We start from the raw sequence: 13,251 nt of genomic DNA on the forward strand, positions 1-13,251 counted from the left end.
AATACTGAATTGACACCCTTTGACAAATGTTTAATTTGTGGTAACCAGTTTCCCACCAAGTACAATATTTTTTCTTTTAAATTGCTAAGTGAACAGATGAGAGCATTGAGTTTTGATAGATCTTTAATAAATCTAGGGTGGAAAATACTTGATACTGAGTGGCACACCCCACTGTGGAGCCAAATTTATTTCCATGTAATAGTGAAGATGACTAAAATATATAGCTATACCAGTTTACATTCTAGATTTCTTTAAGTTTAAGCTAACAAGTGAAATTAACCGCACCATCCCATAGTTGAAAATTAAAAAATTAAATGATATTTGTTTAAAACCAGCATTTTGTGTATAATAATTTTTTTTTTTTAACATGACTGAATAGCACATACAACCTTGTTTAAGTAAATTTCATTTTAAAAGCCGTACTCTACAGTGGGTGAGAATAAATTTAATAGATTATATTACAATTGGAATGAATTACTTGTACATAAAAAGATTTGATCACTGGAATGTTATAAAAAGGTAAATCTAAAAAAAAAATTACATTGTCTTTGATAATTTAACACTTTCATTGAAAATATACTTTTAAAACATTGTACAAAACCAAATGTAAATAGCAAAAAAAAAAAACCAATACTATTTATGAAAATGTTTAAAGTCAAATGAAGAAATGAGAAACAAAGTGGAATTTTACCAAATAATTTCCTTCAAATGAGAAGCCTATAATTTACTAGAATCTGAATGTTTAACAACAGTGTGTTTAAACAGAACTCACTGTAAATGGCTGAATTTCTTTACAAAAAAAGTTATTAAAATAATAGAACCTTTATAAAATTAAAATCACAAGGTTTTGTGAAAATATATATAAAACAATTTTATAAATAGCATAAATTTTGGTGCATAAAATTATTGAGAAATTTTCTTGACTAATTTAGTGCTTTTATTGAAGAAAAAGCTATTTTCTTAATTTTAGAGCATAAAATTTTTTATTGATAACATTTTGTGTTTGAAAGATAATTTGTTTCTACCTTGATCAATTAAGGCAAGGGCACATCCTCCTGACTAAAAATATTTGCTTAAAACCTAATCAGTAGCTTGCAATATATTAACTTAAAATAAGTATTATATGCTCCCTCAATAGACAGGTAAAAAAGTTATACAACTATGTAGTTATTTTACTTTTTGAAAGAAATTGCACTATTGGAAATGGGTAAAAATTCAGCTACAATATTTAACAACCAGCAAGTGACAGTCAAAATATTACTCAAAATGCTGAATTAAACCACAAATTATTTACATTTGATAATTTTAACAATGCATATAAAATTTAGATTATAGATTAAATCAGCAGTTCTCATGGCAAATGTATAAGAAATGTAGCTGTATACCCACCCGCCTAAGAAAAAAAATTTCTTTTTTTTTTTTTACAAGAAAGAAGGGATGGGACAGTGACCGCTGCAATCTTCTAATACAATTCATGGTATTTCAAGTTTATTTTTAAACATTTCAAACAATTGTGACTAAATCATAGTAGGCCTACATCATTATTTTGTGCCAAATTAGATATTTAAATAACAGAGTGTAAATGCTCTCGCTTGGTCAGGTGTGTATGGCTAACAGTCATCGTGACCACAAGAGGGAGAAATGCTGTTTGTTATAGAAACACATGCAGCATAAAGTTGAGTAAAAGTAATATGAAGTCACTTTGATTAGCCGAATTTACCCGAACCCATATAATCCTTGATAGCTAGACAGCCACAAATAACAGTAAAAAGTTTGGTCTACAGCATCTTAAATTTTTTAAAAATTGTATGACTGCATGCAATCTCGACTCTTTATGAAAAATAGTAAGTAAAAAGCCTTTAACTACACACCAATAAGACATTTATGGAAGCCCATGTGGTAACAAAACTTGAGGGTGCTAAAATTTCTTATTCCCACTGGACACTTAACAAATGTAATAATTGTTTGATATGTCTTGTTAGAAATCACATGTATTTAGTTTTAAAAACAACTTGTTACACTATTAACATTATGCTAAATTGGTAAAGAATAAATATTTTTAAATAGAATGTGAATAGTTCACCACAACCTTTAAGCATAAATGAACACAACAATTTGCAACAGTTTATCATCTTAACACTCATGTAACCATTTTTTCATGCCACATAACACATCTGTAACAAGTTAACAAGGAAATGTTACTCTACAAATACAATCATCTATAATTTTTAAATGTGGGTCCCTGATTTCCAACAAAATCATCCATATCACCAATCAAATCATCTTCATCATCAAGTCTTGTCATATGGAATTGCCTGGATTTAAACAGAATTAGAAAATATTTTTAAAAATAATATGCATGAGGTATTAGGAGTAAGGGTAGATTTAGTGCTGGGAATTTGACAACAGTTGAGGGTGTTCAATAACTCAAGTATTTCTACTTGTTAATAGCACTGGTATTTCAATTCTGTATGAAAGAGTTACTCACATAATGCCCCGCCTTTTGTTTTTCAGATATATAATGACAAATATCAAAACTAGCAGGAAGACACCAACACAGGATACAACAACTGCAACTGTTAGCCGTATATGGTCATCTGTAAAACAATTAGATTTTAACAATCACTAATCATACGGTCATCTGTAAAACAATCAGATTTTAACAATCACTAATCATACGGTCATCTGTAAAACAATCAGATTTTAACAATCACTAATCATACGGTCATCTGTAAAACAATCAGATTTTAACAATCACTAATCATACGGTCATCTGTAAAACAATCAGATTTTAACAATCACTAATCATACATCTTTTAAAGCTAGAAAAAAAATTTAAAAACTCAAATTAAGTTAATGAATTGCTATTTCCATCCATCTTTATTTACTCTACTTGCAAGATAAATTAGAAGCTAGGACAGGGAGTAAGCAGAACAAAACAAAGATAAGATAAATCTTACCATCTGTATTAGGTGGTTCAACTGGGGAGGTACACTTTTCAGTGCATTTATTTAAAATCCAACTGTAGCCTGATAATTGTAAAAATGGTACATGAGTGTTGGTAGAAATTTGGTTCTGGTATTCCTTGACTACTGCAGTTAGAAGTTCTTGAAAATTAGCTTGAAACAGGAACTTGGCTGATATTTCATTTGTGTTTTCAACACAACCCACATGAGCAAACAGATCTGAGAAACACATGATAACAAGCACTCACTATGAGAGTCTATAACAGTCTTTACAAAGATAGTCTTGGTGAACATACTACTCTCGTAACAGTGACACCCTAACACTGTATCAGTAACTTTCTAGTTACTCACCAGTAACAATGAACCAGGAACTAAACTGTACATTTTTAGAGTCAACCAATTGGATGATTTGATCATTTAAGGAAGAATTAATCTTTTCTATTGTTCCCTTTAAACATCCAGGCTCCTTGGCTTTTAGTTTCATTTCCAGAGCCTTCGTCACATTGAAAGGGCAGTAGTTATCTTTATTCTTTGTTTCTTTGGTCAAAATAAAACTCCTTGATGTCAATTGGCTACATCTTGAAAAGGACAGCTTTTCTTTAATTGGAACAGAACTATATGAAATATAAAAAGCAACAACTGAATAGTTGAATAGATCTACAATACATGTAAAAAGTGAAAAATAAATGATTTCGATTATATGTACAAAAATCAAATGATAGACCAATAAATGAAGACCAAAATAATTATCAGGTTTAATATTATATTATCATAAAAAACATATTTACAGGAACTTATGAACATTACCAAGTTTTACAAAAGTCTAATTATAGCTTAGAAGAAAAAAGTTCCCTTTTGAACCTGAAGGTCTATGGTCCAGTGTTTCTTTCAGGCATCTTCCCCCCCCCCCCCCCCCCCCAGAAAGTCTAGCACCCCCAAACGAATGGAATTTATATAGAAAATATATACTTTCAACAGTATCTGCCCCTGGAAATTTTAGCCCCCCCCCCCCCCCCCCCTGGAGAAAAACATCTGGAAGAAACACTGCTATGGTCTATGAGGAAGTGAAGCAGAGTTCACATGTTCAAGTGACCTTGACATTGTAAGGATAGTGTGGTTAACACCATGCCCAGCCCTCTTTACTTTCCCTAATGAGAGGTACCCATCAGAGCTGGGAAGACTCAGGGACTCCTATTTAAACTTGAGACTTTCTGGTTAGCAGTTGTATGCTCTACCATTTGACCACACCATCTTTAAAAATATTATTTGACAATGTATTTGATTTTTAAAAAAAATTAAAATATTTCATCACAGGGTGTTTCAACGGTACATGAGTGGGGAGCTAAAAGTAAGGGCAAAATTGAATTCATTTTTTACCAAAGCTTTTAAGAGTTACCATATGTGCTTAAAATGTGGTATTTGAGGTATAACAACTTTAATCATTTTTATAATAACAGTATTGTTAATGACAACAGCCTAAAGTATAAAATAATGTAAAATTTAGAATTTTAAAAATAAACTATTCACCAAAAAAGGAAAGTTAAAACTTGTAATTGAAGAAGGCCTTATATATATATAAGTTGGGAAAAAAATCCATCATTTTCTGGAGACTTACAATACTTACTTGGTGTCACCAGGAACAGACAAGCAGAGAGGGAAAAATTAAATTGCATTGAGTTAACTTGTAGTACTATTGGAAATACATCATTTAAGTGACATGATAACCTTTCATTCCAGGGAAACCTAACAATACCCACATAACTGTGGATTATGAAGTCCTTTAATTAATGAGATGGAGAGCAATCACAACATGGAACACATTTTTCCTTAGCAGACCTGGTTACATTCAAAATCTCTTCTATACACAAAGGAAACTAGTATCAAATAAACCGGGAGTGATCTCCCCAAAACTTTCTCGAATATTCTTATATAACTTTGAATATAGACATGATTTTTACTTTCTCGTATATACGAAGTATAGAGAAAGTCTTGTAATCGTGCAAAAAAAAAAAAATCGAGATTTTTACAAATGTCGACGTTTTACACCTCACTGATACGGAAAAACATAATTTTGCAATCTTGTTCGTATGTCTGTGTGTCTGTCTGTCCGTGTGTAAACACGATAACTTGAGTACCGTTACAGCTAGGTTAATGAAATTTCATATATAAGTATTTTATCAAAATCGTAGATCCGTATCAACTTTTGAACGATTTCCGATAACCGGAAGTGGTACTATTCCAGATAGATAAATGAAATTTGACATGTAAGTAAAAGATCTAATTCTCTACCTTCTGTAAAATTTTGAGTAATTTCCGTTGACTGGAAGTAGTACTTTACACTACTTCCGATTTCTCAAAAAACTAATGTAAATTTTAAAAGTACTAATAATATTGCGCACTATAATGCGCTTTTTTATTTGGCGTTCACTTGGTGTGCAATTAATTTATCTACGAGATTTTATTCTATTTTTAAAACTTTAAGTATTTAAAATGGATTAAAAATTATGTCTATAGCCCGAGTTCCCATCCCCGGTTATTTTATATAAGAATATTTGAGAAAGTTTAGGGGAGATCACTCCCGGTTTATTAATTACTTAAACTTTTAAAAATAGAATAGAATCTCATAGAAAAAATAATTGCGCACCAAGCGAACGCCAAAACAAAATGTGCTTAATAGTGCGCAATATTATTAGTACTTTATAAATTTACATGCGTTTTTTTGAGAAATAGGAAATAGCATAAATTAGTCTTCCGGTCAACAGAAATTACTCAAAATTTGACAGAAGGTAGAGAATTAGATCTTTTACTTACATGTGAAATTTCATTTATCTATCCTAAATGGTACTCAAGTTATAGGCTTTTGAAAAATTCAAAGTAGTAAAAGTACCACTTCCGGTTATCGGAAATCGCTCAAAAGTTGATACGGATCTACGATTTTGATAAAATACTTATATATGAAATTTCATCAACCTAGCTGTAACGGTACTCAAGTTATCGTGTTTACACACAGACAGACACACACACACATACAGACAGACACACAGACATACGAACAAGATTGCAAAATTATGTTTTTCCGAATCAGTGAGGTGTAAAACGTCGAGATTTGTAAAAATCTCGATTTTCTTTTTTGCACGATTACAAGACTTTCTCTATACTTCGTATATTTACGAGAAAGTAAAAAGTGATCTGATTCTATATTAAACAATTAAAATAACAACATGCAAGAACATAAACCATCCAATCACCTCTAGGATGAAAATTATCATTAAAGCTATATTTAAGCTAATTACCTCCCTTACATCCCCCCTCCTTACTGACACACAATCACAAACCCTCACATACTTCAGCCTCATCTCACCCCTGGCTTTTTGGTTTCTTTGAAACCGAATTTAAAAAAAAATATTGTGCTGGCATATATATATATATATATATATATATATATATATATATATATATATATATATATATATATATATATATATATATATATATATATATATACATACATACACACACACACACACTAATAAAGTTATATTACAATTAACAAAATAGTTTTTTTTTTTAAAATGAGAACTATTAGCAAATGTTAAGGTTTAATTAATGAAATCCTACTCTATCAAATACACAGGCCACTCACTTCTTTGGGTCTACAAAAACTGTGGATGTTTGACTGAGTTCTGTGTTATTTTCACCAGATAATGACAAAAATAATGAGTCCAGTTTTTTATTCTCAACCCACAAGGTAATTAAAACTGATTTCATCAGAAGGATCTTCTAAAAATATAAACATGTTTGTTAGATGTGAAAACAGCTCAAATAATATTGCAGCACTATAGAAATTATTTAACACATAAGCTATCATAAAATCAAAATGTTGTATAAAAAAAACAAGTAGCAAACTTTTGAACTCACTGATGTGTTGAGAAAATGTGTCTTGTCTATAAGGAACATTCCCTCTGCATTCAGGCTACCATTGAGCACAATAGCATTCTCTTCTGTAACCTTTTCAGCTTGAGAAACCTTAAAGGTGACATCATTTAGTTTTAAGCTGGGAGTGCCTGAGATAGAAATGTAAGAATACAAAAATGTGAAAATCTGAAAATAGTTTGTACAACTTTTAAATTATGCAGGTCTGTGTGTCAACCAAAATGAGGTTGAATTTAAAAAACTAAAACTTGATACACTTTTGTTGTTGTTATATAATCCTTATTTTCTGACTTTCAAGCCACAACAGCATTGCATACAGGGCACCACTAGCCAGTTATAGAGACCTCAAGAGAGAATTCTATGCTTGATCAACATGCAGCAACAAGAAGGAGACTACTGTATTATAGAAACTATTATAACTGAGTACTATTGAAACGGAGATTATACTGTCACCTAACAGAACCATTGACAGGAATTTTTAATATAAATTGCTTATTAATAATTATGAGAATGTAGAATTGTGTTTTTTTTTATAGTTAACTGAAAGCCTCATTGTAACGTGCAATATTCCAAAGTAAAATTGGGTTGGTTGGAGGGAAAAGTGACATTATTTGCCATTTACTAGATATAATTATAGGGAACATCCCAGGGGCAGTCATTTGGTGACTGTTTAATGAGGCGGACAGCTTTGACATGATAATGGTAGGCTGTATAGTGAACAGTGATCAGGGGCTCTAGGTGGGAAAATTTGTTAGCTGACAAGTTTTGGGCCCATCATCATGTGGGAATAGCTAGGGGGACATAGGTCTAAATACAGACCCGTTAGAGATTCAGCATCTCGACTCACGCTCAGCAGAATGAATATTGGAATCATCAATAAACTGTAGCAACCAAGCTGTCCCATTTGTAATATTTTACTGAGGCTGGTTCAGGCAACATTTAAAAGTACCCATAGTTAATGATGATTTAACATCAGGCAGCTGACATTTGAGGGAGTCATTGCTTTTGGTCTGATACTATGTCATTTTATACCAAGTGGTGTAATACCAAGTGGTCTCATGTGTGCATGATATTCTTGGTAGTTTATTTCAGCAACTATCTTCTAAGCCATAACAAACATAAGCTATGCTAATTATTTGTAATTTACAAGCAAGTAAAAGTAGGTAAACAACAAAGCAAGACATGGAAGAAAAAGTAAATTGGACCAAGTAAAAGTGTCAAATATCAGCCAACCTTTCAGCTCAACAAACAGGTCATCTTCTGTAGTCTCCAGCAAAATATTTGTCTCACTTATCTCCAGCTGGATAGAAGCTTGGGTTGTGGTGGTGGTAGGGGTAGGAGTAGTGGTTGTGGGGGTGGTAGGAGTAGGAGTAGTGGTTGTGGGGGGTGGTAGGAGTAGGAGTAGTGGTTGTGGGGGTGGGGGTGGTAGGAGTAGGAGTAGTGGTTGTGGGGGTGGTAGGAGTAGGAGTAGTGGTTGTGGGGGTGGTAGGAGTAGGAGTAGTGGTTGTGGGGGTGGTAGGAGTAGGAGTAGTGGTTGTGGGGGTGGGGGTGGTAGGAGTAGGAGTAGTGGTTGTGGGGGTGGTAGGAGTAGGAGTAGTGGTTGTGGGGGTGGGGGTGGTAGGAGTAGGAGTAGTGGTTGTGGGGGTGGGGGTGGTAGGAGTAGGAGTAGTGGTTGTGGGGGTGGGGGTGGTAGGAGTAGGAGTAGTGGTTGTGGGGGTGGGGGTGGTAGGAGTAGGAGTAGTGGTTGTGGGGGTGGTAGGAGTAGGAGTAGTGGTTGTGGGGGTGGGGGGTGGTAGGAGTAGGAGTAGTGGTTGTGGGGGTGGGGGTGGTAGGAGTAGGAGTAGTGGTTGTGGGGGTGGGGGTGGTAGGAGTAGTGGTTGTGGGGGTGGGGGTGGTAGGAGTAGGAGTAGTGGTTGTGGGGGTGGTAGGGGTAGGAGTAGTGGTTGTGGGGGTGGGGGTGGTAGGAGTAGGAGTAGTGGTTGTGGGGGTGGTAGGAGTAGGAGTAGTGGTTGTGGGGGTTGTAGTTGAGGTTGTAGTTGAGGTTGTGGTGGTAGGAGTAGGAGTAGTGGTTATGGGGATTGAGGAAACTGCATTGGAGCCAGTAGAACCTTTTGAGAAAAAAGTTTTTACTTATATAATAATAGTAATTAAAAAGATAGTGTTTTTAATTCTCTAGAAATATATTCTTAATGATTCAACAACATTTAAAAATAAAACAAGTGTATAAACCTTTAGAATGCACTTAAAATAAGAAAATAAACAAAGATATTTCTCAGTACTTCATCATATATGGGACTTATTTTAATCAGGCAATAAATATAAATCCAAATCCCCTCCGTCACACATCGTCACAAAGAGCCAGACGTCGCACCATCTGAACCCCCCCACCTCCCTCCATCACACACCGTCACAAAATTGCGGACCCCCCTCCCCCCTATGAGTGTGACGTCATTTATGGCCGACCTCTTACAGCTATGTTGATGAAATTTCATATATAAGTATTATATCTGATTTGTAGTTCTGTTTCAAATTTTCAGCAATTTTCGGTAACCGGAAGTAGAACTTATTCTACTTTTGGTTTTTCAAAAGCCTATAACTTGAGTACTATTTCAGATAGATAGACGAAATTTGAAATATAGGTAAAAGATCTACTGCCTTCAGTCAAATTTTGAGTCATTTCCATTTACCAGAAGTAGTACTTTACATCAATTCCTATTTCTAAAGCATATGAATTTATAAAGTAATAATATTCTGCACTGTTTTACACACATTGTTTGCTGTTCAGTTGGTGCGCAATTCTTTTTTTTAAAGGAGATTCTATTCTATTTTTAAAAATTTGAGTATTTAAAAATTGATTAAAAATAATGTCGATATCCCGAGTTGCCACCCCTTGCAGTGTTATATAAGAATATTCGAGAAAGTTTAGGGGAAGTCGCTCCCATTTATTTGAATTTCTTAAATTGCACATTGTATACTGAAATAATTTACACAGATGCAACAATAAATAGCTGTCAACTGCATGGAAAAAGCAGAAAGGCAGTGGAATAAAATACATGCTGACATAAGTCCATAGTTCGGAATTGATTAAATGCAACTGCACATTTAAGAGAATCTATATATATAATTCTCTTCTTCGAGCCGTTAGAAAACAAGCTGCAAACGCTCTCCCTACCTCCCCACCCCTACATGGTTTTAGTGAGCTGTGTTCACTCTAAATGTTTACAAGCAGAGCCAACGATTTTAAACGTAGGGGGGGGGAGGAGGGGGGGGGGGGAGGGAAGGAAGGGGGGGGGAGGGAAGGAAGGGGGGGGGGAGGGAAGGAAGGGGGGGGGTTATGGTCCTTAACGAGCTACTTATAGTGTTTTAAAGAAATATTTTCAGTGTCAGCGTTGGTACTGTCGAATTCACAAATTATGAATTATTGAAAATTAGAAACAACTAAATAGCGGCGTATGTTATGCCGCGGGCCGGCTCGTAATAAATATTAATGTTAAATAAAATGTGTGAAGAGACATGTAAATCTTACCGATTAAAACAGTATAGAACAGAATAATCAAAAGATGGTTTAGATGCTCCATTTTAGTTTGACCTATTATGTTAAAAACAAAACAAGTTAATTCCAATATGTTCTCAACTTGAAAAAAAAATTAATACATTTAGCTAACACTTCAAAAGATAATATTATACAGTTACACAGACTTTAGCAGGTAATTAAAAATTACCCAAGTTAAACAGAGAGCCTAGAAATAATTGTGAAAAATGTCAGCTATCAGACTAGAACAGATTAACAAGCAAGAGACTAGCAAGAGCATGAGATAACAGATCTTACATCATGGAAAGTGTTTGTTTACCATTTTTAGGCCAGAGTATGTGTATGCTAGTTTTATTGATAACATGGAGAGATAAACTTTTGTTTCAGTCTAAATTCTAACCAAGTTTTTTTAAAGGATCAAGACCGATTAGTATTAGATCTAGGCTAGTGACAACAGAAAAAAAAATTAAATATTTCTTCTTCAAGTTTAACCCCTCCCCTTTCTGACTATCTGATCTACTGTCTAGTCTTTTTTAGGACAGGATCTAGAAATTCTAGATCTAGTATTCTAGTTTAAGTATAGATCATGTTTAGTTGGTAATCTATCGTTTTAGGTACCTAAGTTGGTAATCTATCGTTTTAGGGTACGTAAGATCGGCCAAGACTAGTAATGTGAAAAAATGTGACTCATTAAATTTTAGTAATTATTTCACATTTTTAGGATGATTTATGTTTTAAAAGTTACAAAATGTTTCAAAGTTTCATTAATGTAGATCTATCTGATTTTAAACAATGGTATTAAAACTTAACAGAAATAAATAAAGACTAGCAATGTTTTCATCAGATGCAGCCAAGCTCATTTACTTTACTTTAGCAGCAATCTTGTCCAAGTTTTTTTTGTTGTAAAATTATAGTTTGATATTCAGGGAAAAAACCACTCTTTACAGATACCCGCTGTTTATAGATCTGGATCTAGATCTATAGCAAATCTTGCTAGCAAACACTGATGTTTAAAGTTAATTTCTGGCCAATCTATACCCTCTATATATAATTCTCTTCTTGGAGACGCTAGAAAACAAGCTGTAAGTGCGCTCCCTACCACCCCACCCCTACATGGTCTGGTGAGCTTTGGTTCACGCTAAATGTTTACAATCGTAGAGCCGGGTTTAGTGACGGTTACTAGGGGCAGATAATTTTGTTTGAAACTAAGAGGAGGCTGCTTTCACTGGGGGGGGGGGGGGGGGGGGGAAGGAGGGTGAGGTAGTATCGTCTTTAACGACCTACTGATAGCGTTTTAAAGCAAATATTTTCAGTGGCAGCATTGGTACTGTCGAATTCACAAATTATGAATTACTGAAAAGTAGAAAATAAAACAACTAAATAGCTGTGTATGAATGCCGCGGGTCGGCTCGTATTGATATATTTAGCCATTTATTGATTTTGGTAATATTTGACAAAATATTTATGTTTTGAAAAATACAAAAATGTTTCCTTGAATGTTTCATTAATGATTAATGGGATGATTATAGAATTAGATCTACATTCATTAATATTTACTATTTACTAAATTTTAATTTAGTCATTGCTTTAGGTTTATTATTCATTTTTATCTATAATATTTGACACAAATACAACACAATATTCAATACTTCTATTTAAATTAATAAAATTATTATAATTAAAGTTTTAAAGTAAAGCCTTGACAATGAGGTAACTTTTTCGGACATTAAATAAATACTAGCCGCGGGCGATTTTACGTCACGTAGACTAGAATCTAGATCTATCCTAGATCTAGATCTCTACCAAAACGATAGATTACCGTTACCACACTCGATGTCTAGATTCTAGATCCAGATCTAGAATTCTAGATCTAGATCTAGACTAGATCTAGATTTGTTAACTAATAAAATTATAAAATAACTAGAATCTAGATCTAGTAATATTAATAACTAACTCTAGTCTACGAGGGGGATGTTCTGACCGGGATTCAAAGGGACGACTCGAAATAAACTCAAATAAACTGTGAATGGTGTAAGATTAGGCCTAGATCTACCTAATTTTTAAAAATTAAATGTTCCATTAGGCCATGGATAGAAAATAGAAACTTCAGTAGAAAGCTATGACGGTAGCAGACCAAAATATTAAATAACCTAAAGAGTTTAGTAACAATAACTCAGAATTAACTGGGGTTTACTAAAAATGTAATCAAACAGGGTTATCGCACTTTTGTTCAGAGAAAATGGAGGCAGATATTTTGATTTCTTAAAATATAGATCTAGATCTAGTAGTTAGGAGGTTATCCAAAAATGACGATTTTACCCCCTCCCCCCCTCCGTCACAAAAAGCCAGACCCCCCCCCCTAAAATGACGTCACATCTCTGCCTACAACCCCCCTCAAAATTGCAGTTGAATTTAGCTAGATCTATATTTTTCCAAAATCTTGTTATTACAATTTATTAAAACAGTTTTCTAAAACGCAAAATAACGTCTAAAATTCGTTTTCTAACGCTTTTTGTGTGTGCAAAAGTGTGACTTCGCACCATCGGAACCCCCCTCCCACTCATCACACACCGTCACAAAATTGCGGACCCCCCCTACGAGTGTGACGTCATTTATGGACGACCCCTTAGTAAAGCATCTAGAAATTTATTTTGCTTCACATTTCACTGGGTTTTTTTTAAATATTTTCTTTTTAGTAGACATCATTAAATTAGAACACACCTAATCATTGTTTCTTCCAAACTTTTTTCTCCGGGGGGGGGGGGGGGGGGGCACTTGAAATTTTCGGGGGGGGGGGGTGGGGGGGGGTGGGAGACTTTC

At 34.1% G+C, this 13,251-nt stretch overlaps 1 protein-coding gene and 1 long non-coding RNA gene across 2 annotated transcripts; both read right to left on the reverse strand.

The window, feature by feature from the left end:
- Positions 1-330: 330 nt before the first annotated feature.
- LOC131944478 (uncharacterized) lies at positions 331-8,564 on the reverse strand. The gene is made up of 7 exons (XM_059305128.1): positions 8,133-8,564; positions 6,885-7,030; positions 6,610-6,746; positions 3,318-3,580; positions 2,961-3,185; positions 2,489-2,597; positions 331-2,315 (listed from the first exon to the last, which is right to left on the reverse strand). The coding sequence occupies exons 2-7, from the start codon at positions 6,921-6,923 to the stop codon at positions 2,216-2,218; spliced, it is 873 nt and encodes a 290-aa protein (XP_059161111.1). The 5' UTR covers positions 6,924-7,030; positions 8,133-8,564; the 3' UTR covers positions 331-2,215.
- Positions 8,565-8,828: 264 nt separating this feature from the next.
- LOC131944483 (uncharacterized) lies at positions 8,829-10,700 on the reverse strand. The gene is made up of 3 exons (XR_009387029.1): positions 10,622-10,700; positions 10,426-10,488; positions 8,829-9,007 (listed from the first exon to the last, which is right to left on the reverse strand). It is a non-coding gene; the product is annotated as an uncharacterized LOC131944483 (long non-coding RNA).
- Positions 10,701-13,251: the final 2,551 nt, after the last annotated feature.

Source organism: Physella acuta, unplaced genomic scaffold (genome assembly GCF_028476545.2).
Source record: "Physella acuta isolate Inbredline_101_S28 unplaced genomic scaffold, ASM2847654v3 ptg000494l, whole genome shotgun sequence".
NCBI classification, from domain to species: domain Eukaryota; kingdom Metazoa; phylum Mollusca; class Gastropoda; family Physidae; genus Physella; species Physella acuta.

Excerpts from the sequence above, each read along its gene's own strand:
- LOC131944478 (XM_059305128.1), bottom strand. The coding sequence starts at position 6,923 with ATGTTCCTTATAGACAAGACACATTTTCTCAACACATCA. Across the intron at positions 3,581-6,609 it reads GTTTTTGTAGACCCAAAGAA|TTCTGTTCCAATTAAAGAAA; the intron begins GTGAGTGGCCTG and ends TATTTCATATAG. Across the intron at positions 3,186-3,317 it reads TTCCTGGTTCATTGTTACTG|ATCTGTTTGCTCATGTGGGT; the intron begins GTGAGTAACTAG and ends TGTGTTTCTCAG.